Source organism: Tribolium castaneum, chromosome 5 (assembly GCF_031307605.1).
Source record: "Tribolium castaneum strain GA2 chromosome 5, icTriCast1.1, whole genome shotgun sequence".
In the NCBI taxonomy this organism is placed as follows: domain Eukaryota; kingdom Metazoa; phylum Arthropoda; class Insecta; order Coleoptera; family Tenebrionidae; genus Tribolium; species Tribolium castaneum.
This window is the reverse complement of record NC_087398.1, coordinates 15,421,634-15,449,352: the sequence shown is the minus strand read 5'-3', so window position 1 is coordinate 15,449,352 and position 27,719 is coordinate 15,421,634. Positions and strand designations below refer to the sequence as shown.

Sequence of the window (27,719 nt, the reverse complement as noted above, 5' to 3'; positions counted from 1 at the left end):
TAACATTAGTTTCAAAAACTTTCATTTCAAAATAAGCCACTCATAAACAGATCGTCTAGTATCTCAAAGAGAATGAAGTTCAAAATCAACCTACATTTCACCCCTTAGTTGCTACAGACCCTTACTTTAATATTTTAAATAGCACCCTCTACTTTCTGAAATCTTTTTGGTATTGTGAAAAAATCTCATACCTACAATCGTGGTAAAATAAATAAATTCTGTCGAAAGGTTGATGAGTTGGGGGTAAAAAACCAAAAAACCCTGCAAAATTTGATTTTAAAAATATATACAATGTCAAAAATGTCAAACAATCCACGACTTTTACAAACACACCCGAGAAAACAAATTTTATAACTTTACCTTATAATCCGTTAATCACAAGAGGTTTGAGTAGAATTTTCAAAAATCTTGACTTGCAAGTTGTTTACAACTCGGGCACATGTCTCAAAAGTTTTCTCGGAAATCCAAAAGATAAAGTTGGACTTTTGGAAAAATCGGGGATTTATGAAATTAATTGTAAAGATTGTGAATAAAAATATATTGGGCAGACACGTCGATCAAGGTACATTAGAATCAAAGAACATTTAACACATTTAAAATTTGAAGATTTGAAACATCAAATGTTGCCCAACATAGAAAGACCATAGAATTAATAGCACTAAGTTAAAAATTCATAAAGTAGTTAATAATTGTAAATTTCTTGACGCTTTCGAGAGTTTTCAAATTTGTAAGAATAGAAATTTACACAACGGCCCCATCCTTTTTTCTCCCTTCTATTCATTAGTCGGGGGTATGAAAAGTGAAAGTGATAAGTGACAGTTCATGTCAATTTGATAATTGTTTGACCTGTTACCAACCCATCAGCAAAAAGAACTAAATTATCAAAAAAAATATTTTTTTTTATATTTTTTTGAGATATTCGTTACAAAAAATATTGTACTTATCATGTTTGTAAAGCAGTTTCCCACATTCGCACTTTCCAAACTCGTTAGGTAAATAACTATTACCTACAATTTTGTTGTTTTAGAGAGCTAGTACCAAAAAAGTTTGTATGCAACACTTCCGCAAAATAGTTTTAGAGGACTCATCTCATTAAGAACTCGGCTCCTTCGTCGCCTCCTCCTTAATCCGATTCGTCCGCTAAAACTGTATTTTGCGGACTTGTTACATAATATTGAACACCTTAATCAACCTGTTTTTTGTTTAACTTAATTAGCCTTTTGCGGGTAAATTAAGTTTTTCAAATTTTTTTTTAATATTTCTAAAAGTACGAAGGGACAACTAGCGGCAATCATATATTTTTTTTAAATTACATTGGCTTAAATTCAAAGCTTCTAGAACTAATACTTTTAAAAATAAAAAGAAATCGACAGGTTCTTTTGTAATCGACCTACTTTTGAAAATACACACCATGCGATTTTAATTTTGATCTAGTTATCCATTAGGGTTTCGCCAGCAGTGAAACGAATTGTACATAACTTCAGCATCGCTCTCATTGAAAGTATGAATTTCATTAGCTATTATTATTTTGAAGTTCATAAATGATTTATAACAGCGAATTTTGGGAGAAAATGCGACTTTGGCGTTTTTATAGTTTTGAAACAGCTAATACACATCTTTAAGAGTGACTTTTTCCCTCGGATTCCCCCCACATATTTAAATTATTATTGGAAAACCAAATAAACAAATTATATTTTCAGAAACTTCTATCACATTTAATTTTATTCTCTGCGATCGGTTTAATACTTTATTTAAACCAAACGAAAGCATAAGATTGATTTCAAAATTTGAATCAAAATTAATTTTACCTAAAGCTTCGTCTTTCAGACAATTTCGATTTTAGATACTGATATAATAATATGATAAGTAATTAGATAGTAATTATTAAAGTAGAGCACAGGGTGTAGCAACTCGCACAAGACAGTAATATTCATGGGCAAGTTGTTATTTTATCAGAACACACATCGCGTTAAAAATAGGACAATGAAAAGCAAATTTGCTCGACTCACCCTTTGTTTACTCTTAATTTGTAGCGAAATGGCTTTAGTTATGCTTCCCTGTGATTTACCTTGGTGGGACTCGGTGAAGAAACACCTGAAACGAATAGCAAACACCAAAAACACGCTGGAACTGATCGAAGGCATGCAAAAAATTCACGACATGTGCAAGTACGTCTTTAACCTTAACCCAACCACGATGATTGCATTTGGTGTATTTTAGCGTTAGTCTGGACCCTGAAGAAGACACCAATGATCCTGACCTCTTCGTCGGCCTTTTGAATTTTCTAGATAACGATCTTACCAGTGAGGAAAGAAGCAATTTCTTAAATAAGACGTTGCCAAACATCGTAAAACGGGCTTTAAAGTTAAAGGATCACAAACCGAAGGATGGCCTACATTTCAGTCTGCAACAGCAATGTAAGATTTGGTGTAAAGAGTTACAAAATTGTAAATTTTGTGTTTCAGCGGATTGTACCGAACTGCAATACTCATTTGTAGCGTCTCTGATAGCCAATGCCTTCTTTTCTACATTTCCGAAACGGTCCGAAAGGACTCACCCCACGTTGCAGAATTTTAATTTCACTCATTTTTTCAAACATCTAGATCAAAACGTCCAAAAAGCAAAACTTAGGAGTATTTTGTGTTATTTCGACTGGGTAGAAAATAGTGACAATGGGTGCCTTAAAGTATCACGTCAGGTAATCTTTTATTTTATTTATCTTATTTTTGCTCTCATAGTGAAAATGCCCTTTATTTGACATATCATAAAAGAGGCTTTGTCTGTTACAAAATTTTCGTAAATACACCAAAAAGTGTAAAAAAACATTGATCTCAGAAATCAAAGTTTTGTTTTTATTTTTTCCAAGATTTTTTGAGACTCTTTCTAAAAAGTCACCTGTACATGGGCGTGTTCGATTGCACCTACACTGTCAAAGATATCGAAATGAATCAAATGACACTACAAATGGGAAGTCTAAGTGCACGTTTTAAAATTACACACTTTACAATGCAAAATTTAACAGTTTTTTAAATGGCACCCCCTGTATTTATATATATTTATATTTGCACTTTTTTAGGTTTTATAAATCAGTTTAGTTTTTGCAATTAGCTTTAACCGTTCAGACGTTATTTAATTTCTATTTAATTTCTACAATTTAATGCGTCTGTAGGCACATTATTAAAAAATCGCAGTGTGCTTGGTTTTCGAGAAAGTTGGGATTTTCTCTGTCAGGGGTATCTTTCGGCGACAAGACTGTTCATTTGCAGTGTAGCATTACCATGCTGTGACACATTTATTTTTGTAAATTTTGAAAAACCATAACTTGATTTTTTCAGATAGTACCTCCTGTATTTTATTACTGAATATTATTCAGAATATTTTACATCTTATTTACCTCTTATTTTTTTTTTAAAGTTGGTAGTTTGAGAGATAACTTGATTTGTCTGCAAAATGCACATAAAATCTCTTCGATACCAACGTAGTGTGCCATGTAAAACAATAAATACAGATATGTCAACATCAGACTGGCGTTTATTGTATATCACGTTTGAATTTTTTTGTGAAAATGAATTTTTCTTGTAAAATGCATACAAATCTCATCGAGATGTAATCTTTAATTTTGACAAGAAATCAATAAATAAAAATGAAAAAAAAACGACGACACTATCAGAGAAAATATGCAAGAAAGAACTATAAAGGCTTTTCGAAACATTGATCACGCCACATTAGAAGCGGTGAATTTTTAAAAATAACTGACCAATGTATTGCTTTATTGCTTTAGAAAACCGACATTTTTAAAACAGTTTTGTAATAACATGTTATCGCTATTGATTTGTTATACTATTCTAGTATATATTTTCTTATATCTTTGTTTCTCTATTGTAAATTTCTATCATTTCTATTTAATAATTTAAGTTTAAGTTTATTATCTCGATGAGTTTGTAGGTATGTACTTTACGCAAAAAATTTATTTTCACAAGAAAATCAAAACGTGACGTTCTTAAAAATGGGTAGTAATAAAGCGATCAGTAATAAATTCGATTTTGATCTGTAAAAAATAATAAATGATCAGTATTTAATTCATTTTTGCACAGTAAAAAAATTAAATGACAAGTAAACTACGTACAATGTTTTATTAAAATTTGCCCAGTGAAAAAATCGTATATAGGCACAGTATCTAGTTTCAGTCTGCACAGTTTAAATAATAAACGCTCAGTAGCTAGATTACAGGCTGGGGCTTCGCCCCAGCGAACTACAAAAAAACAACCTGTATAGGGCCTAAAAAATTTGAAAAATAAGTTTTCAAAAATATTACATCCGCCTAGAATTCCTATTTAAAAAATAATACTTTTACTGTTATTGCAACTAACCATAAGTTAAAAAAACGCTAATAACATTAACTTCTCTGTAAAAAAGTGCCTATATAGCCCTGTTCCCTCGAAACCCCACATTAGACGTATTGAAAGTTCTCATAAAGATATTTACTTGAAAGCTGGTACTCAGTCATAATCCATTGAGTTCTGCCATTGAAAATATTTTTAAAATGGCAGCACTTCCGGTTATACCGGATTAACTTTCTTATTTTAAATGGAAATCTATGTTTTTTTTTCACTGCGTTTTTGGATTAGTTGAGTTATTTCAAGGGAGTTTTTATTAGCTTTCCTTATACCTACGGTAAACCGTTTTTGAGATATTTAGGATTTTTTTGAAAAGTTTTGGATTTGCACCTGCCACTTAAAAAATCGGTAACTCGCTTAGTTTAGTGATTTCGAAATCATATTTGGAGAATTAAAAAAGAAGGCCTATATTTGTTCTTCAGTGTGTTCAAAATTGAAACTGAAGTTAATAAACCCAAAAATTTTAAGGTTAACTTTGAACAAACTAAAGTACCCATAACTTAATTTTTTCAAATGGAATATCCCAACTCTTATTTAACTAAATGGATGAGAATTTTGTTCTGCATCGATCTGTATTAATATTCCCTATACCTATTTGTGATAATTTTCCAGTTATGTTTTTTTTGTCATTGTAGGAAATTTCTTATTAACCACAGCTATTTTTGCATAGTTTGTCATAAAAATATTTCTGATTAAACTTAAACGATAAACTCTGTTCAAAATTGTGTTGTCCAACCCCCAAAAACAAAATAAATTCATTGAATGTTTGTTTAATGAAATTTAATTTCTCACATTTTTTCATTCGTTTTCAATGCAAAGTATGAGGATAGACCTATGGCTAAAGAATTTCTCAATCTCAACAAAAAGTTATTGTAACTTGCAAACTATTAAACATTAGTATAGGAAATGCTACTACAGATCGATGCAGAATTAAATTCTCTACCATTTAGTGAAATAAAAAGTTAGTTATGGGTGTTTAAAGTTCTGCAAAAACTTAAAAAAAATTGTTTGTAATTCTTTTTTAGAAACTTGAAAGCATCAAAGAAAATATCTAGACTTTCTCTTACAAATGGGCTAAAAAATATTTCCAAATTTTAAAAAATGGCAGAGTTATCGATTTTTGAACTGGAAGGTGCAAATCCAAAAGAAAATTTAAAAACCATAAATATTTCGTAAACAACTAAATGTATGTATAGGAAAAGCTTATGAAAACCACCTTAAAATAACTCTAGTAATTCAAAAATGCATTAAAAAATATAGCTTCACATTTAAAATAAGAAAGTTGATAGCGACTTCCGATATAACCAAAAGTGCTGCCATCTTGAAAATATTTTCAATGAGCAAGACTGGTTGTACACAAATTTTCAGATGACTATCATTATTAGAACTCCCAATACTTCTAATGTGGGGTTTCGACGGAACAGTCTTTATAATGTCTGTTTCAAATGTGTAACTTTTATAATAAGGAATACTTTTTTAATACTTCGCTAAAATGTCAATTTTTGTTTATATGTCTAAAACAAAAGACGATAGCGGAATGAGGTTTTGACCAGAATTATTTTCTCAAAAAACGGAGAATGTATCACTCGTTTTTCCCTAAACCTCTTAGTTTCGGAGATTCCCTATTCTGACATCCAAAATGCAGCACCCTGTACAATACTAAATTTTATTTTATTCTCCATTAATTCGATTGAATTATTAAGTTATTTTGATTAACAATTAAAAACGACAAAAAATTCAACAAGGAAAAAAAAACGTCAAAAACAGAAAAACAACAATAGCTGTGAATCATATTTCTCTAGACAATAAAATTCCGTTTTACCATGAAGTAAACAGTAGATAAAATATGATTTTATCCTTGACGATAGAATAAAAATTTGGAATGTTGTTGTGAGAAAAAATTTAATGTAAGGCAAAAAAATACGTGTTTCCACTTTATTTATTAATGAACTTAAACAATTAATAAACTTAAACATTTCGCACACTTTTAGACCACTTTGGGCACGAACATTTTCCATTTCGGTAGTTTTTTTTATTGAATTTTACTTCCAATCAGTCTGCACACGTTCTTCACCACGTTTTAATAAAGTATAAAGTCAGCCTCGCAAATGCTTTTTCTTTCATTTGTTGGTTATATCGGCGTTCAGGCAGAAGTAACTACAAGTATTATAAGTCCAAATTTAATAGTTGACACTATACATTTATAATTTCCCTTTAATGTAATTTTTCTACTTTGGTTTCACAAATTGTTCATTATGAAATTGAAAGTAGTTTCACAAAGAGAACTTTTGTGCAAATCCTAGTAAATTTTTAGTTGTATTGGCAGCGCTGGGCTGGGTGACATCGTCATCAGTCATCACTGTAATGTAATGTCTGATCTGTCAACAGCGTCAAGTCGTTTATTGATAAAGCCCGAATAATTAACAAAATTAAGAGGAAATAGTTTAAACAGATTTTGATAAGTTAAACTAAACTAAAACAAACAACAAAAATAGAAAGTAGAAAAAATATTATATTACACTCGTTTTATAAGATTTAATTGTTTCACTCCTTCCTTCGTCGTGCTCCAAAACCACTCGTGCCACAATAAAACGTCTTATAAAATTCATATAATAATATACTACCTATAATTACATTATATAGCAATTTTTTTCTCATTTTTACCTAGTAAAATAATTTTTAGGTAATGACAAGTAAAGAATGGTTGACAATCGAAGACTGGTTAGAATGTAGTCTCCCTTTATGCCCTTTGCAAATCCGCCACGAGGGCAAACTGGAACGAAGTGAGCCGGACTCGATCCAAATCTGTTTTGCCAGCTCAAAAATCGGCGGAAAAGTCTTAGATGATGGCAATACTCAGGTCTGTTCATTTTCACTCAAAACTCGATCGAAAACTCGTAAATTTTTAGGAATGTATAAATCTAGTCACTTACCCCGAACTACTAACCGTTCTACTAAACGTAGAAGCCCTAGAAGATAACGAGGTGCTAACTGTAGAAAAAATTAGACACATTTCCCGAATAGTTGATCCGAAAAATCGGGCTTCGCTCGAGAAACTCCAAGTTCCGCAAGAGGTAGCTCTTAATTCACACAATTCAAGCCCCTCTCAATTAATTGTTCAAGATGACAGTCTGCTGTGTAGACGCCGACGATTACAAAAAACTGCCAATCGGGCAGTTTGAAGAAGACAATATTCTGCGAGAACTCAACAAGTGTCTTTTAGCCTTCCAGCAGAAGCAGTTCCGCACAAACGAGCCCCAAAATTTGCACACGAGTCGACAGAGGCGGCTTTCGCCCATTGGGGAGTCGGTTGGCTCTACCCAGTCCGATCCAGCAATTCCTCTCATAACGCAGCAGTCTTGCAGCACAAATCGGAGCACCTCTCCGCCCTCGTTTTGCGATAATAACAACGTTTCGAATACGGTAGGTAAAAAACACGAGTTAATTACGTGAGCTGCGCTCACTCGTTTACTAGCGGCTAGGCCCCGCCGGTCTACAAATGTTCGCTCAGTCGAAATGTTGCGAGCGAGGTCGGAACAGTACGAACGGAGACCATAACGGACTTCTCATTTCAGCTGGGCATATTGGAATAGTGGTTTTTATGGAAATATGTTGCGCGTGGCTGGGGCTTCGCCCCAGTTAACTAAAAGGAAACAAACCCCACGACCAATTAAACTCGAAAACGTGGAACTCGAAACGTGGAATAGTGTTTATGTTTATGAACTGTACGCCACCCTAGCTCCATAAAAAAACACTATTCCACGTTTCGAGTTCCACGTTTTCGAGTTTAATTGGTCGTGGGGTTTGTTTCCTTTTAGTTAACTGGGGCGAAGCCCCAGCCACGCGCAACATATTTCCATAAAAACCACTATTCCAATATGCCCAGCTGAAATGAGAAGTCCGTTATGGTCTCCGTTCGTACTGTTCCGACCTCGCTCGCAACATTTCGACTGAGCGAACATTTGTAGACCGGCAGGGGCTAGCCGCTAGTACTCGTTTTGGTAAACATTACGCATGTTAAACAATATTAGTCTTTTCATAACGTATTACGTACAACATTTTTTGAACTCATTACCGTCGAAATGACATTTCACGAACGCAACAGTTAACCGCGTACGTAGATTTCTGGCACTAGTGCGTAAAATTTTCAAAAAGCAATGGCATTTCCGAGCGTTGTAAAAATACTTTATGTTTGTAAAAATGAAATCTGTTTTACAAGAAGCCATTTTCCTACTTTGAAAGTTGAAAATTTTGACAGAATAAAAATAACCACGATTTCATTTTTTTTTTAATTCGATTAACAGTTGATACTCTGTCAAGCCCATAAGTGTAAACATAAGCGCAAATAAGGAAAGTAGTATTGTTCGTTTAAAAAAATATTGTACGAACCTCTGTGCGCGAAGACGTATTCGGCGCATTCGCGTAAATGAAGCACTCGTTCGTTCCTTGTTCGTGTTCAAATAACGCACTCACGCGCAAAAAATAAATATAAATGTAACCGAGAAATAGCTATCTAAAAGCTATGAGCACAAAATAGTATATCATAACAAGTGTCCAATAAATGTTCTGGTCAGATCGCCTATGTGGGCAATTGTCACAAAGAACGTATGTCTCGGTTAACATTACAAAACAATGACAGATGACAGCTCTCAATGTCAGATTTTATCATGATTTTCAATGTGATTTTTATCAAAAACTCCTAAATGCAAAAATAAGACAACATTTAAACAGTTGACAGCAAACGATAAAAACTTACCACGCAACCTACGTTCATGCTAGAAACAGAAAACCACAGCCAACCACGACCAGAACAATTATTGAACACTTTTTATTACAAGTAATAGAAATGCATCATTATGTGGGAGTGAGAATTTTTGTAGCTTCATAATGGCATTTCGATCACGTGTGATATACGACGTTGTATCTTACAAGTGCATTGTTAAAAAAAAACAAGAAATTCAAGTAAATATCCGCCTGTGACATTAGCATAGTTCTATGTAGCAGTTTTCGTAGTGACTTGTGTTGCTATAGTTATGAAATAAACAGTCTCATTGTTTTCCCCAATTTTCTCTAGATTTACTCACTTGTGAGTAGAGTTGACAGCTTTGCCTCTCTTGTGAGAGATACCTGAAAACAATGGTATACTGTACGTAAAAAACTGCAGTTGTAAGAAAATAAATGTTCCAACCTTCATTATTTTAACTGAATTACTGAGTTATTCTGATTGGCAATTTGGTATAAACCTCAAAAACTTGAAAAACGATATTGGTTGTGAAACACATTTGTCTAGACGATAAAATTTTATTTTGCCATGAAAAAAACATTAGATAAAGTACCATTTTATCGTTTACGATGGAATAAATAACTTTTTATTTTAAGTAAACGAATTTTAAAGTATTGCAATAGCATGAAGTTCAAAACTAACATTAGTTATATTTTAGGTTTCATCCCCTTGCCGCTAGCTACCCTTACTTTAAAGTTTTTAACACACCTACGCTTTTTGAAATGTTTTTAAATGTGTTTAAAAACACAGTTTAAAGGCTTTAGCAAATTAAAAAACAACAACAGAAATTAGATGCAAAAGTAGTTAATTTTTGATTTTGTGAAAGATGTGTGAAAAATGTTCAAATATCTATATCTGTCAAGTTTTTGGTGATTGAGTGGGTTTAGTGATAAGAGGATTCTATGATGAGAGGTGGTTGTTACGTCACGATTTTTTCCTTTCCAAGTGATTATCTTGCTTATTCTTCATCGCAGAAAATTTTAAAAAGAACCTAATGGTATAGAACAAGATATTTTCTATTTCCGTTAAAACATAAAATACGTAAAATAAGTTGCCAATGCCTTTAAGCAATTATTTTAACTAATACTTAACGTTTATTATTTCTACTGTGCTAATTACAATTAGATACAATGAATATTCGATTTTTTCACTTTATAATGAAATAGGGGAGAGTGGGGTAAAATGAGGTGTTTTCTTTTAGAGGGATCATTTTACCCCACTATCCCCTACTGTGCGTGCTTTACTAATCATTAATTTTTTTTTGGCCCGGTTTATAGAAAGCTCTCTTGAAATTTGATTCGTTGATAAAAGTTAACAACGCGAATGGACTAATCAAATTGCTTCAATTTGATCACATGAGCAGTTAATCACGCAAACTAATGACGTTTCTACAGGTTGTTCCGGGCCAGCTTCCGTCCTCTGTAACTCAGTTACTATTAAAGTTAGAGTTTTGATATTTTGTAGATGTTATTTATACTCTAGAACACATTTCAGAAAAATATTTTTGACTATACCAAGTGTCCCAAAAAAAGATCACGTCATAATAATATTTTTTTAATGGCCTGCTATTATTTTTTTGTGTTCATTATGATACCTTTTTAAGTTCCTACATATCCCTAATGACTTGTTCAAATTGGTTCAGAGATAACTGTTAATAGTTATTTATTTAATGAGTTTGAGTGTAAATCGGACGCTTTATTTCACGAGTGGATTTTTAAACCACGAGTGAAAACGAGTGGTTTATCATCCACGAGGCGTAATAAATGAACCGATTTACACAAAAACGAGTTGAATACAACATTTTATTCTTCGAAATAGACTCAGCAAGGCTTAAAATTGCTTTAAATTTGTTAAAAATAATCTGACGTTTCGTACTGAGAAATGCCAAACAGTTGTCAAAACTTCCTTACACAGGAGAAAAACCGTAAATTTTGACAGTGTTGAAGAATAAAAAAATAAAAACCAATCTCTTTTACACCTTAAGTTTTAAAGATTACTAAAAAATAGAAAGTGTTTTTTTGATGACATTTTTACTAGGTCTAATAGACCCACTAATTAAGTTTGATTGATTTTAAGTACTACCGGGTGTTTACAATTTATTTCCAAACTTTTAAAACATTGGAGCTTTTTACTTTGCTTATTTTAATATCAAAATTCCAACTAAGCTACAGAAGACAGGAGCTGTGCTGGACCATCCTGTATAAACCGGTCCTTAATGTGCAAAAATTAATTAAACACTGATCATTCATCATTTTATACCGATCAAAATCGTATTGATTACTGATTGCTTTATTACAATTCTTTCCAAAACCAGCTTCGAGTCCAGCTCGAAGTCGAGCGAAATTTGCAGAAAAAGGGACAAATTAACAACGAAATGCTAGTGAACAACCGACGGGGTAGGTTCATTGTGTTGGGGTCCTCCGGGGAATGTCTTCCAGTGACGAGAAAACCGGTGGATTCGCCTCCGAAAAGTGTTTATTCCAGCTGTGAATCCAGCGAAGAGGAGTTTCTTAGTGCCAAGACGAGTCTAGACGATGGTGATTTGTACTTTTGCAATTTTGGCGTTTCCTTAAGGAATAATTTCAGGAAGCGAAGACGAAAATTTTCACAAGAGGTACAGTATCGATCTGGAGACTCCCGAGAGGCGTCACACTTTTGCGCAGAGACTCAGAGATGCGTTAAGGAGAGAGGTTTCAGACACTTTCAGCAGCTCATCTGAGTCGAGTTATGCTGTGGGGATTTCAGTGGCCGGCTCAGACGTGCAAGATAAGCAAATTAAGTAAGTACTCGAATCAAATTCTCGAAATTTGTCTCTCTCGAATGGAGTTTTATGCATGTACTCAAATCAGATAGCCTATTAAGTATTGAGCATAATTTATCCTATCTTACATTATTACAACTGGTAGTTACAACATTTGTTTGATTTAACAAATTTAGGTTAAAGCTTTCAGATCATTGGAAGTTTCTACTTATCCTTGTACAATAATTAATTGTGTGTTTTAAATTTCTTTTTTTGCATAACTTTTTTATTATTAAAAATATTGCTATGCCGTTTTCACTATCTGATAGATTGATTAAAGTCCACAAAATAAAAATATTTTTATTGTACACAGGTTGTATACAGAGTGATGAACCAAAGTTACATTTTCTTAAGTGGAACACCCTATATATTTTTGCGTAATTAGATTATACGCAAAAAAATAATCTAAATAATGTAATAATGTAAATATAAACTATTATACGTCTATCTTTTTTCGTTTCGAAATTATTCAACTTTTCGTGATAAAAACGACCAATTTTTGAAAAATCACTGCGAAGTCGCCGATGAATGTCTTCCGACAAATTTGCAACAGAAAAACTCAGAAACTTCAACAGAATATCCTATAGTTTTAACAATTGTTGACTTTTACGTTAAACACGGAGATAATGTACAGGTGTTTCAATACGCAAAAAGTTGAATAACTCATTTTTTTCAAATAGAACACCATGTATATAGCATTTTTCGTAAGCTTTCTTGATATGCGGTATAGCAAATTTGAAATATTTGAAGTGTTCAAAATTTTTTTTTTATTTACTTTATTATTAATTCTTGATTATCAAAAATCATTTATGCATCAAGTAATAAGTAGACTTTTAATGTAATTAGTCACATGAATAAATATCAAAAAATAAATTAGCATTTGACTTGTCATATTCTAGGATAATAAATCTTCTTCTAATAAAATCATTTTTTCGAAAAATATTTTAAATTTGCTATGCAAACCGTTAGAAAGCTTATCGAAAATGTTATCGATACATGAAAAAAATACAGAATGTTCCATTTAAAAAAAATGAGTTATTCAACTTTTTGCGTTTTGGCCCAGAATGTACATTATTAGCGTGCTTTAATTAAAAGTCGTCTATTTGCTAAAACCAAGGTATTCTACATATTTCTGTTGCAAATTTGCTGGAAAATATTCATAGGCGAATTTGCAATAATTTTTCAAAAATTGATTTTTTTATATCAAAAAACTGAGTAATATCTAAACGAAAAAAGATAGTCCCATAATAGTAACATTAATTTTGCGCAAATTCCAATTATGCAAAAATATATAGGGTTGTTCCATTTAAAAAAATATAACTTTGATTCACCACCCTGTATACAACACCCTGTGCACAATAAAAATATTTTTAGTTTGTTGATTTTAAGTCGATCTGTCGGATAATAAAAACAGCATAGCAATATTTCAATCCCCAAAAAAGTTATAGACCGATTACACACCCCTGGGTCACCCTATAGAAGAAATTACGTTGAAGTCTGAAGCACTGAATTTTCTATTTTATTCTGTTTTGTTAAAAACAAAACTGCAATAATCTTGTGTTTTTGTTGAAATGATAACTGAAATGTGAATCATAAAATTAAAAAATGAGAGAAACTAACAAATTGAAACTAAAAAATCTGTAAAATGAAAACAATGAAAAACTGAAATATTTCAAAATCACGAAATATCGGAAATTTGTATGTGTACTGTAATGACAATATTTCGAAAAAAAAAAAATTCTGACATCGAAAAGTACAAAAATTAAAAATTTATAAAAGAGTGTATCAGAAATACGTATTAATTTTAACAGGTAACAGAGATCAACAAATAAAATAAAAATTCCATTTGTAATTTTTCAATAAAAGTTTTGCAAATTTACTTAAAATTAGGAAAAAATAACATAATGAAACGTGTACACGCCTATGGATACAAAAATAAAAGAACCAAGCTATTTTTGTTATGATAGAAACGGACAATTTAAAAAATTTATAACAACAATGAAAATTGTTGCTATGAATTCAAAGTAATTATTAAACATTGATCGGCTCGTTTGCACAAAAGAAAGAAGGAAAGCAGTGAAAATTGTAAATAAGAATCTGGCAAAATGTTATACATATATGAAAGTTGTTGTATTAGATGAGTTTTATTTCGTGGTGACTTTAGCATACGTATTTCTGATATATCCTCTATATTATTGTGGAGTTTAAATTTTTTATTCAATTTTGTGCTTATCATTAAATATTTCAGTTAAAATATTGATACCTACAAATTTTTACATTTTAGCAATGTGGTCTGTTCAAACTTTGCTTTAGTTTATTATTTTTTTAATATTTTTGATTCAGGTTTTTTTGAGGTGTTCAAAATCTTCAGTATCTAAGTTTTTTCGGTTTAACTAAGTTCTTCATGGGGCTAATTTTTTATATTCAGAATAAATATAAAAAGTAAAACTAAAAAGAAAAAGTATTTAAGACACATATTCTAAATTATTTTATCTCTAACATAGGAAGATTTAAAAGACAAAATCAAATAAAATGTTACATTGCACTTACAAAATAAAGTTTCTGTTTAGTAAAGTTCGCTCTTATTAAAGTCTCAAATGCGCATTGCTGCGTAGCTTGCGCGATTAAACGATTAGCTCTTAATCAGAAACTTTATCCGCTCGTATAATAATAACAACTACTAAAAGCTTGATTACTTGGCGCTCATACCAGCTGCCGGCAGAAAATTTTTAAAATTTGCTGTTAATGTCACATTTTTCGCAAATCTAGAGATTCTAGAAATTTTCTCTTAGAGATTTCTTTAAAAATTTTGTGAATAGGGAAATTTCGGATACAACATTACTTTGTTTCATAAAAGCCTTTTTCTTTTGTTCAGCATCAGCATGTGGTGTGTTAGTGAAAAATAAAAAATAAAATTTAAATACACAAAAATAGATAAATAACAATTATCCTTTACAAAAAATGCAAACTCTGAATGATAAAATCCTTTGTGTGCATATCAGCTGTTTCAAAACTATACAAATGCCAACGTCGCATTTTCTCTTAAAATTAGCTGTTATAAATTATTCATGCACTTTAAGACAATAATAGCTAATGTAATTTATACTTTCAATGAAAGATCTAATCACTAATAATTATAAAAAAAAATAATTTGGTACTATGCGACGTTGGCGTTTTTATAGTTTTGAAACAGCTAATAGTTGTCAATAAGTTTTTTATTATCCATTTTTTTTATTTTTTTATAACCACACAAGGATAACAGAATGTAATAAATTGTAAAGTATATTGTTGGTTTCCATTTAAAAAAATAAAATCAAAATGGCGTCATTATTAAAAAACCAGTACTGACATATATTTTGAAGTAGTGATAAAATGTAGCATTTACAAAAATAAAAACAAGCCTATTACAAAATTTTATAAGTTACTGTAAATCCATACTGTATAATGTTGATAAATGAGCTTACTGCTACAAAAACCTTAGCGAAAAAAAAACGTTCCCAATAACTTGTGTAATTTCAGTAATTTTGTCGAAATGTGTTTGAAGTTAATATGCGAGTATGTTTTTAGTTTTTTAGTTTGTCAGCTTTAGTTTAAAATTGTCATATTTTCTACTCTTCTTTATTTCTTTTTTCTTGACCATTCAATTTCCTAAAACTACCTATTAGCGAAATGGCATTTGATGTTCGATAAATTAAATTTAGGGTCCGACGTGGAGGTTCCACCGGGTTTGCGCTCAAGGAGGACTCCCTGGATGAAAATTTCCTTCAAGACTCGTTGCAACAAGAAAAGCAATGGATCGACAAATTCAAAAACAAACAATCCGTTCTGAGCCGAAAAGAGTCAAACAAGTCGTCCGAATACAGTTTTAGTACCGAATACAGTTCCGAATTGGAAGAAGTTTACGAACAGTTCTCGCGTTGGCTCCAAAACCCGATCTTGGAAACGGAAAAAGGAACTAAGAAGGAGTTGGAAGGTCGCGATCTGGCTGTGGTGCAATTCGCTGGATCGTTATTAAAACGTACTCTCAGTGAATCCTTCGCTGGGGTTCCAGTACCACTTGCAGAAAGCGCTGATGCGACACGAAACCTCGATTTCAACCCAGTTAAGAAAAATAAGCTAGTGCTCAGTGCAAAATCGCTCAGTTTGGAGCTGGCGCGACAAAAACACAAACTAGCGGCTCAATTAGTAAGTATAATCAGTTAATCATTACAGAGGACTATAGATCATATGACGAAATGAGATACAAAATCATCCAATTCAGTGGTATGTTCGTTGTTGAGAACCATGTGTAGATTACGGGAAAAAGCTTCAAAAAATTTCAAGTCACATTTAAAAAAAATACAAAATTGTTTTTTTAGAAGAAACTTTTAATTTAAAAGATGCTTAAAAAGTAAAAAATAATGTTTTTCTACCAGAGGAGAATATTTTTGCTTACAAATTAGGATTTTAAAATCTATAAAAGCTTTGGGAACAGTGTTCAATTTAAGAAAGTAATTCTGTAATGCCGTATTGTTATAACTTATGACCGTTCCTATACAGGGTGTCTCAGCTAAGACTAGAGCCTGATATCTCAGATATTTGTCAACGGATTTTTATGGAATTTAAAATGTAGATATTTTAGAAGATAAAGATTAAAATCCAATTAATGCAACAACTCAAGTCTTAAAAACGTAATTTTTACATGCCTTTTTAAAATGTTAAACCTTTTGAGACTTATATTAAAAAATTTATTGTCAGTGAAAAATGCTGTTAGAAAAAACTCGTTTGTGGAAGACGTCTGTTTTGCGAGAAAAATAAGAAACAAACTGTTAAACGTGGGTATAGATGCAAAAGCGTAGATCTCTATGAGACAAATGAGCACTACCATTGAATTTTGGTCAATCCTACCCGGAGAAACGTAACTGGGACATTTCACAATTATCTCTCACCCATACAAAGTTAAAAAACAATATTTTTGACTTACTTTTGGTACTGGATGCTTTAATTCTTTCAAAAAGAACAAAAAGACTAAACAACTGAAAAATTGTAGACACTTCAGGACTTAGGAAATATTTCGCACACTGCTGATTGGATTCTCTTCAAAAGCTTGAATTACAGCCCCAACTATTGCTTAGTTTCCAGTGACGTGTTTTGTTCTCACTAGATTTCGTTGAGGTACGCTTCCTGTGTCTTCAAATTATTGACGATTATTTGAACTTTAAATTTCATAAATAACATTTCATAAAAAGTCCAACGACACTTTCCGTAGGCGAATATTGATTCCTTTTTCAACAACACAGAAATTTCAGCCACTGTTGTTGGTTTTTAAAGTAATTTTACTAAATTAAAACAATTTTACTTTTCTGACAGCGTGCACACTTTTGACTTTTACTATCAAAATTTGGATTAAGTTTCTAACAACAAAATTTAATTTTTTTCTTGGATCAGCCGAGCGATTTGTTTAATTTTTTGTGTGGCCATTTATTTTTCGGGGTTTAATGATCCAACGGTAATTTGGCTTAATTTTAAATAAAAGAAATGTGTTTTAAAATTTTATTTTTTAATTTGAGGTCATTTTTTTCATAACAATCTGTTGACAAATAATTGAGATATTGCTCGAAAGTCTTAGCTGAGACAGCCTGTATAAGTAGGTAATTATCTATTTACTTTCCGTGTTTTATTTTTCAGAATACAGCAAATACGGTACAAATAAGAAACAAAGTTTGTTCAATTTCCTACAAAGAAGACCAGGTTACCATGTTTTTATCAGTTTAGTTTTTTTTAATAACTTTCCGATTCTTGATCAAATGAAACAAATCCGTCGCTTGAACAGCTTTATAATTAGAGCATAAACGGTTGAATATACAGGGCTTTCATTTCAAAAGAAGCCATTCTTAAGAAAAAACAGGTCGATTAGGATCGCGAGGGAGAAGTTCAAAATCAACATTAGTTACATTTTAGGTTGAACTATACTCAGAAAGTCCGAAGAGGAGCTGTTCAACAAAGCGCGTAAGCGCAGAATTTGAAATTGGATTTTTAAGAAAAGTAATAAACATTATACTCTCTTTAGATCTGTATGTTGTTCCTAAATTAAGTCATTACCTCACAGGTCAGTTTGTATCTCATTTTAAGTATTTGTAACCGAGTTTAAACGGGTTAAAAAATCGATTTATTTTATTGTTCTATTAAAAACATTGTAAGTTCAAATTGCATGAAAAAAATATGGTACCTTTTTGAGGACATTAACAATAATACATATACATAAATTTGAAAAAATTGTTAGTGTCATTTAATAAAACAATAAAAAAATCAATTTTTAATCATTTTATTTTTTGTTAAAAAATGATAAGTACTAAGTTTTTTAATAATTCTTGTCATGGGTCTTGTATATAACTTACTTGTAATACTGTATTTTTTCATGCCATTTGAACTTTAGGTTTTTCCATAAAAACATTAAAATTATTACGCTGTTTACCCCTTATAACTTGGGTACAGATATTTAAATCCAGATAAAAAGTAGTCTTTGAGGTACTAAGTTAACCTAGGAACAAAATCCAATCGCAAAAAAATGACTTTGCTTATTATTTTCATTAAAAATTGAGTTTCAAATCAGTGCAATCGCAAGGTCGCGTGGACGGTGAGCACAATATAGTTCAACCTTAATCGCTAGCCACCCTTACTTACAATCTTTAAATAACGCCTCTTACTTTTTGAAACAATTTTGGAAATGAAAAAAATTAGCGTATCTGTCAAAAAAAATATTTTCTATTCGTTTTTCGGTTAAGGGTGGTGTAGTTCCAGTGGCCTCTGATTTGAAGACAATTTTGTTTAAACAAAAAGTAGATATGTCGTTTTGTGTTGCACTGGGAGAGTTCAAAACCGACATAAAATACGTTTTAAGTTCCATATCTTTTAGTCGATAACAACCTTTACATTAATTAAATAAAATTTGTAATAGCACCCCCAACATTTTGAAACATTTAATGTTGGTTTTGAACTAAAAAACAAATCGAAAACAAAATACACGATCTAAATATGTTTACAGTTAGATAAGCTTTTTCTCCCTTTTCCAAAAATATTTGAAAAAGTTGGAAGTGCTATTTTAAATTTTAAGGTAAGGTTTGAACTTTGAACTATCTCATCACATCTCTAATTAACAATTTTTTTAAAACCACCCCTAACTAAAAAACAAATCAATATCGATAAAATGTAACTAATGTTGGTATTAACTCTCTCTCGTCGCATTTTAGTCGACAATTTTTGATTTAAATTAAATTGGCTTCTACTACAATTAAAAATTTCAAAAATAAAACCAGTCTTTACTAAAAGACGAATCGACAATTTTTTTTTCTTTGACAGAGTTATATATGCAATTTTTTTCCCTTTCCGAAAATGTTTGAAAAATTATAGGGAGTGCCCTTTAAAATCTTAAATTAAGCGTAGCTAGCAATTAAGGGATAAAACCTAAAATAACCTAAAAAAAAACAATTTTTTTTACTTTCCTTTCGCTATCCTAATCGACCTGTTTTTGCTTGATAATAGATTTACTCAATTTCAAAAGTTATTGAGACTGGCTCTTTTTGAAATAAAAGCCCTGTTTATTGATATGGTCTTGGGAAATTCAATTTTCAACAAATTTCTTCGTAACATTTTCCATGTATTTGTAATCTTATTTACAGCATTATGAAAAATATGAGGCGGAGTGCAAATTGATAAAAAAATTAAAAATTTTTTCTTGGATCACCCGAGCGATTTGGTTAATTTTTTGTGTGGCCAACTATTTTTCGGGGTTTAATGACCCAATGGTAATTTGGCTTAATTTTAAATAGAAGAAATGTGTTTTTAGAAATGACATATTTAACTTGAGGTCATTTTTTTACTCCTAATTGAAAGACTACCTCCTAAAATATGTGCATTCTAAATTTCATAACAATCCTTTGCCAAATAACTGAAATATTAAGCTCGAAAGTCTTAACTGGGTTACCCTGTAGTTCTCTATCTGTTTGTATTTTTTGCTATTATTCTAAATTCGTTAGAAAATTTCTAGACGCTCTCTGGCGACGTTAACGAAACTATCGAAGACGGGGACGTTTTATTTGTATGTCGTTTCGTACCCTAATCTATAGTAATCCCTAATATCACCTTCAAGTTCATTGGGGATAAGAAAGGCGTGCTGGAACTTATTTGAGTCATTTTTTATTAACAGATGAGTAAAGAGCCCTTAACAAAAGAACCGGTTTTGAGTGAATGTAATTTAACAAGTAAAAAGCGTAGAGCTTGGTTTATATCTTGCGTAAATGAAGCCATCGTCCAAACTTTAGAAGAGATTTCCTGTAGCGTTAGTTTACCCAAAGAAAAACAGGTAATTAGTAATTTTAATTAGACTAACTAGACCCTTCAATTTTACACTAAAATTTCTAACATGCCTTTCTTTTTCTCTGTCACTGACAAACAGAACGGAAAATAATTGTTTCTGTCCAGTGCTCGTATCTTGCACCACTTTTTTTTAAATTACCAAACTAAAAGTGCACGACAAAATTATTGCACAATAAATTGCCACAGAATAAAAATATATTTTTTTTTCAGATTTCTCAGCTAACGCAGAGGTCGGAAAATGGGCTAAAACCAGTCGCGACAGGAAATTGGGGTTGTGGCTCCTCCAAGTGTGGAGATGTGCAACTAAAAGTGATAATCCAATGGTTGGCGGCAAGTGTGGCGGGAATCCCCTGCCTTAAATACTACACTTGTGGTCATCAGAAATTGACAAAATTGGATACAGTGTGCCGAATACTCGTTGATAGGAAATGGACTGTTAAGGATCTTGCTCAAGCTACACTTAGGTACGCAAATCAAGTGCTCCACGGACGTGAAGTCAGTGGAACACTTTTTGAGGAGTTAATCGGTATAGAACGGACGGTTTGAGGATGTCTAGTCACACTTCAGTTATTAGCAAACACATTCTTATAACTTTTTTACTTTAGATAAAGTGAGCTTCCGCTTGTTTCAATGTACTTGTTTTGATAAAAATGTGTAAGGCTGTTCTGCTCAAACCCCACATTAGAATATTGTGAGTTGTAATAACGAAAATATATGAAAATTTGTGTACAACCATAATCCATTAGATCCTACTCAGTGAGCATAGTTTTAATATATTTTTTCATTTTCAAATATTTTGAAATTGTATAGTGATATTTGAAAGACAAAGCTTAAATTTTTCCTTTGGTGTTTAAATTTCCAAAAACTAACTCAATTTTTCCAAATGAAATACAATCACTTTAGTTCACTAATAAATGGAAGAGGATTTAATTTTTTTTCAATATGTATTTACATTTCTACCCCTAAAACAACGTGTAATAGAGTTCAAATTATTTTAACTTTTTGTAGGCACTGACAAACTCATTATAAAAAGAAGCCATAGAGTCTTCGCTTTTGTTCTATTCACAAAGCTTGACATGGATTAAAGGTTAACAACGCGAATGAACCCACGAAATTGGTTCAATTTGGTCATATGATCAGTTAATCAGTTAATCACTCATTTATTATATTAAGGATTAAATTATTTTAATGACGCTTCTATAAACCGAACCCAAGCTTTAACTTTCAATGATCAAAAAGATTTTAAAATATTTAAAAATAATAAAGATATCAGTTTTTGAGGGGGAAGGAGCAAACCCCAAAAATCAAAAAGTGTAAATACTTGAAAATCGGCTAAATTACGTATAGGGATCGCTTATGGAAAGGTATTTGAGAACCTAATCAAGAATTCATTAAAACGCATAACTTCCTATTTAAAATAAATAAATACAAAAGGATTAGAAAGTCCTTCTATCAAGTAGGCTTATCACTTGAGAACGTGTGTCCGCTGTCATGTATTAATTCAGCCTGATGTCAAAATTTAAACTAAAATTACTTCAAACGTAAAGTTAAGATGCCGTGAATCGTTAACACAAATAACACCCGAACGCTACACGACTCCTTAATAGTGTATATAGGGCAAAACTGGATTCCAACCATAATTTAATTTGCTAATTCATTTGACATTTTTCCTTTGACATTTGGCTTGAGGTCCGCAGACATACGTCCTTTAATTTCTAAGCTTACTTGATAGAAGGACTTTTTGATCGCTTTGTACAGTGCGTTCAAGAATGATTGTTCATCAAGTCACCTATGAAATTTGAACGTAGTGTGCCGCTTAATTCAAATTGTGAAGCCGTCAAAGTGACAGAGTCGTCAAAATAATACAAAAGGTTTCGAATCTAAAAACTAAAGAATACAGAACAACAAAAATCACGGAAATATAAAACACAAATCAAGACAAACCTTAGACTTGTAACAACTTTGCCGATAAATGCAAAAAAGTGAGTAAAAAGCTAATTCAAAGATCTGACAGAGAAACTACAAAAGTCATTTTGACAAAGCGCACACTGAATTTGAATTCAATTGCTATTCTTGAACACATTGTATAAAATAAAATAAATTTAAATGGCGGTGTCTCTCTATTAGGAAAGAAATTTTTCAAATTTTTTTTCCAATGTGAACTTTTTAATAAAGTTCTACCAGACTAGACGTTTACGCCAAAAACTACTCTCAAAATCTGACAATTTTCTAAATTAAAAATTGTTCGTTTTTGACTTTGATAGGTTTCAAAGAATTATTATTTTTAGATGTTTTAAACCACCATTTGAACTAAAATTTTCGGATATCGTAGATTATTGTATGATTAATAATAAGCTATTGTTAAAAAACCTTATAGTTTTTAAAAGAAATTGAATTAACTGAACCATTCATTTGTTCATATCAGAGTTTTCTCAAACATTCCGATTTTTTTCATCAGTTTGCAATATCAAAATGCAAAATTTTAAAAAAGGAATTTCTGAAGTGGACTGGTGTAGTTCCAAACAAAATTTTAAAAAGTGTAAATATCTCAAGAACGGCTAAACTGAGGTATAGATATAGCTGATAAAAACTTCATCCGTAATCCAAAAGTGCAATAGTCAGTTTTCCATTTAAAATAAATATTTAAATAACATATACAGAATGTCTCAAAATTGACGACCGTGCGCTGGGAATTTGACTTAGGTAGTATTAACTACCTAGTATTAGGTATTAACTACCTAGATTGTATTAACAAATCGAAAGTTAAGAGTAAAAAAAAATCCAATTGCCTTTAGTTTTCGAGTTATTGAGAAAAATGTAAATAATAAGCTTATTATGTCTTACCAATTATTTGTGGAACATAATTCATTAGTTGACGTTAGCGATGTTAAAATTCTTTGAATCACTCTGTCTAGTGAGGAGTATTATTAATTTCTTTCGGTTTTGTATGTTTAAAATGATACGATACTACTACATTATTACATTCGAGATTTGTCGATTGTTAAAAGCTCGGTTACAGGTGTGTATTATGGCAATGCCGCTGCAGAGGCTAGGGCATATACGGAAAAGTTTCTAAATCGCATTGTAGCTTATTTTGTGACAACAAATTTAGTAAATTCGCTTTTAATAAAATTTAATATCTAAATTTTAGTTTCTTATCAATAACTCGATAACGAAGGACAATCAGACAATTTTCCAGCTTTCGATTTGTTTTAGTTTTCTGAAGCAAACCCTAAAAGCACGGGCGTCAATTTTGAGACACCCTGTATACATATGATTTTCCGATAAAGCCAAAGGGCCGCCATCTTGAAAATATTTTTGTTGGAGAGGAACTAACAGATTATCATTGTGTAAAAAAACCACTTCTATACTAATGTGGGGTTTAGAAGCAGCAGTTAGCAAATATTTTGTAAAAACAGGGAGATTTTTTGTGTATTCACCGTGTTGTGTTAATAACAGTTATTTAAAAATTGCTTCTGTGATAAAAATCACAAACATCTCTCTGTACCGCACACAATCACCACTCAAGTGAAGAAGAAATTACAAACTGTAGTCTTCCCAAAATTTTTATACAAGTATCATTGCCTTTTATAAGCTCTTTTGATAAAAATTGCCGCAAAATACAATAAAAGACAATTTGTAATATGGAAGGATTGTTTAATAGAAACTTTAATACAGAACTGAGGGTTATAAATAAAATTGCTTTTTTTACGAATTAAAAGAAAATTCCTCTCATCCTCCTGCCCAGTCCTTGTCTGTCATACAAAATGTTGAATTTGTTCACAAACTGGTTGAGATCATTACAGCCCTTTGTTAAAGTCCCTAAATACGTCATAAGGCCCACATCGTTGCATTGCTGTAAAAACACGTGACAGTAAGTACAACAATAGTTATTTATTTACATTATACGTGCGATAGGTTTAATTTCACAGCGTGAAGTTTTAATATTGACAAAAACTGAACGCTGTAAAATACCTAACGTACAAAACTTTTTGGCCGACGACAGTTCTTCGATAAATTCATATTTCGACGAGCAAACATGTCAATGACAGTTGTCGCGGCCAAAAATGTGGAAAATTGCTTTCCAGATAACTAAAAACTACGTGTGCAAAAAATACTTACATTATAAAAATCTTGTCGAAACCTTGCACTTTGTATAACAGGTAATCGGTGACACAACGAATAAGCCTCTCGTAAAATCTCGTGATTTGTAGGCAACTGTCCACTTTGTACAGCTTTCATATACTCTAAAACCAGCCTAACTCTAGAATGCAACATTTTGATAGCACTGTGTTGCGCTGTCAAATGCTCTGCAACAAGAGAGCTTTCTCCTGAGTCCGTTGAAGACATTCTCGCCACATGATCTACTCCAATTCTTTCTGCTTCTTCGGTTGCCAGAGTATAAGACAAATTAACAAATAACATTGTTGCTTCGCCCCCAATCAAATCAATTACAGACTCGTAAAGAGCAACCGGCAAATGCTAAAATAATTATGTTAAAACTAACACTTAAAATGCAGCCTGTGTACGAACATCAATGTTTTTGTCGTAGGGATTTAATTTAAGCAAAATTGGAGATTCATTAATGTCGCATATTTGCTTATGGATTTTAATGTCAGTGGTGTTGGGGATGTCTCCGGTGGTGTACCAACCAATGAAATCCATGTCACTGAACACCTGCTTGACTGCAATAGATTGTTAACAAACAATTTTTGTGTTTTCTAGTGTTTGAATTTACAATAAGAGTAGTTTTCTTATTTTTATTATTTGTATTCACCTTTCAAGCCAAGATCTCTGCGCTCTCTGGTGAACCACTCCCTTGCGAAATTTGATTTTGGCAGCTAGAGTACCATAAAAGATCTATTAAAAGTGTCAAACAGACAAAAAACGTTTGTACCTTTTCAAAAAAATTACATTTAAATTTCCCGCTATATGGCAAAGCAGCATTTCACAATTAACAACCAGAAAAACCAAAGGTCTTAACTTGAAAGGCGAATAATTGTCATAACTAAGCGCAAAACTTGAGAAAAATTAATAAAAAAAAAAATGAAAAAATATATACACCGTATTCGGTAAATGGACTGCCATCGCTTTACTGCGAACTCACAGGAGTCAGAAAAATATTATTCCGCATTTACATGAACTTTACTGTTTATAAAATTTTCAGCTACTGTATCCATACTTTACAGTTTATAGCAACCTTGTTAGAGTTGCCACCTGTCCGGTTTTCACTCAATACAATCCGGATATTAGACGATATGTCCGGTATCCGGATCAAATGTTAATTTGTAATAAATGTCCAGTTTTCTTAGGGTAATTTAAATTTTGTTGTATCTAAAATTAAAATTAACGACCAATTTTAAAAACTCTGCGATAGAACGCTTAATTCCATCTGTAATTTTTCTGAATTCGAAACTATCTAGTTGTTTCCAACAAATACTTTGAATATTAAAAAAAACTTGGAGTGAATTGGAAAAATGTAGATATACAACTTCTAAAAATTGAATTTACATTTTGCAAACAGGATACCGGATAGTTTTGCAAAAAAAATGATGCAGAAAGGTGGTTTACTGTTTATACAATGTGTTTTTAAATGATTCTCATCTAGTTAACTTTGAAATAATAAATACAGAATGTTAATATTCAATGTCTAAATGCCTATCATTAGTTATATGTTCTTTTACATGAGAAATTCACAGATGATTAGATGTGAATCATTCTAACACTCATTGTACAGGCTGCTGCATTTTAGATGTCGGAATAGGGGAACTCCAAAACTAAGAGATTTAGAGAAAAACAAGTGACACATTTTCTGGTCCGTTTTTTTAAAAAATAATTTTGGTCAACCGCATCCCGCTATCATCTTTTGTTTTCGACTTATCAACAGAACTTGACATTTTAACGAAATCTTAAAAAAAATCATATATATCTTCCTTATTATAAAAGATACACATTTGAAACACAAACATTATACAAGCACTTTTTACAGAGAATTTAAAAATGTTATCAGCGATTTTTTTAACCTTTCGTTTAGCTGTAATAAGTTTTATTTTTTTAAATATGAATTATAGGAGGCTGTAATATTTTTGTAAAGCTAATTTTTTTCTGATTTGATGTGTAATACATTCTTTTTAAATATTAAAAAAAATACATTTCGCTTTTTCTGTATAAAGTTGACACTAAAATGTCAACTTTTGTTTATAAGTCGAAAACAAAAAACGATAGCAAGATGCGGTTTAGACCAAGATTATATTCTCAAAAAACGGACCCAAGAATGTGTCACTTGTTTTTCTCTAAATCTCTTAGTTTCGGAGATCTCCTATTCCGACATCCAAAATACAGCACTCTGTACAATATTATTACTACAATATTTTTTATACTAATGCTGTTTGTTATATTTCTTGTATCAGTACATACTATTAAAACTATTGGCAATGTTTTTTTGGTTTTGTAATATTTTATTTGAAAATAAATTTATTTTTATTAAACTAAGTAAAAATTCTTAATACAAACGAGAAGTCAGGTAATAAGATGCCATTACCAGAGTATTTTATATACGATAATACGATAATATAAGAATGTAAGTTATTGTTGTTAGTCATTTTATTGTGGTGTCCAAAGCTAAAAAAAATCTGATGGTAACCCTAAACGTTGCCTACCTCCCACAAAAAATTTGCAGTCTGGCTAAACTTCATTATAATTTACAACAGATCTTATTCAATGAAATTGAAGAAATAAATGAGTCTCAATTACAACAAACGCAACCAACCATACAGAAAAAATCTTCCCTACTCTGATTAGTGATTACAAATTCCGTTGACCACACGGTACATACTTACATTGTTCTTCCTTCATGTTGTAATAATCCCTGTCGATAATAACATCCCCTCCAATTACACTAAATACCAGTTCAAATGAGTTCATTATTTCAATGTTTCGCCCCTTCTGTTTACCAATCAAAGCCCCAATCACTTAAAATGTAACATTATAAATAACTAACTATACTGTAAATGGTGTCGTACCTCGTTGGACTGAGCCCTCTTGAGCCTTTTCACGTGTCCAGTGCTCAGAAACATTCATTATCACCAAAGGGTGCAATGAACAAGTCACAGAACCGACAGCCCCAGCTGCCATCACACTTTTTTCCGAATCTTCCGCCGGATTATTTGCAACATCAGCAGAAGCCGGATTATCGACTTCCATTTCCATTGATTCTTTCGTACTCATATTAATTATTACAAGAAATTGAATCAAAATGTATAAATAACACCGCTAACAAAATGACAAATGACAGCGCTTTGACCCTTTGACAGATGTCAATGTCACAAGTGGCGCCAAACTTAAACGCAACATATTAACATATTCCTCAAATTTTATTAAATTC

The 27,719-nt window shown here is 31.6% G+C and overlaps 3 protein-coding genes across 4 annotated transcripts in view; 1 reads left to right on the top strand and 2 right to left on the bottom strand.

The window, feature by feature from the left end:
• The window catches only part of LOC662139 (serine protease inhibitor 3/4), a 59,079-nt gene extending 56,930 nt beyond the window's left edge, over positions 1 to 2,149 (bottom strand). The window contains exon 1 of the mRNA XM_008201889.3: positions 2,010 to 2,149. The gene's annotated coding sequence lies outside the window, so the exon portion shown is untranslated. The remainder of the gene's footprint in view (positions 1 to 2,009) is intronic.
• On the top strand, positions 2,038 to 24,034 carry LOC100142603 (uncharacterized). 2 transcript variants are annotated; one of them, XM_064356843.1, is made up of 11 exons: positions 2,038 to 2,168; positions 2,221 to 2,417; positions 2,466 to 2,698; positions 7,081 to 7,257; positions 7,307 to 7,471; positions 7,521 to 7,820; positions 11,495 to 11,717; positions 11,767 to 11,959; positions 15,682 to 16,165; positions 20,166 to 20,321; positions 20,546 to 24,034. In XM_064356843.1, exons 1-11 carry the CDS (start codon positions 2,038 to 2,040, stop codon positions 20,879 to 20,881), a joined length of 2,595 nt encoding a protein of 864 aa, XP_064212913.1. In that variant the 3' UTR covers positions 20,882 to 24,034. The 2 variants fall into 2 exon arrangements, with proteins under 2 accessions (XP_064212913.1, XP_064212914.1); XM_064356844.1 differs by lacking the exon at positions 20,166 to 20,321 and having other exon boundaries at positions 20,546 to 23,937.
• Positions 23,972 to 27,648, bottom strand: CSN6 (COP9 signalosome subunit 6). Its single transcript, XM_968188.5, has 5 exons — positions 27,358 to 27,648; positions 27,175 to 27,306; positions 24,869 to 25,020; positions 24,458 to 24,817; positions 23,972 to 24,191 (listed from the first exon to the last, which is right to left on the bottom strand). Exons 1-5 carry the CDS (start codon positions 27,560 to 27,562, stop codon positions 24,051 to 24,053), a joined length of 990 nt encoding a protein of 329 aa, XP_973281.1. The 5' UTR covers positions 27,563 to 27,648; the 3' UTR covers positions 23,972 to 24,050.
• Between the last annotated feature and the right edge of the window lie 71 nt (positions 27,649 to 27,719).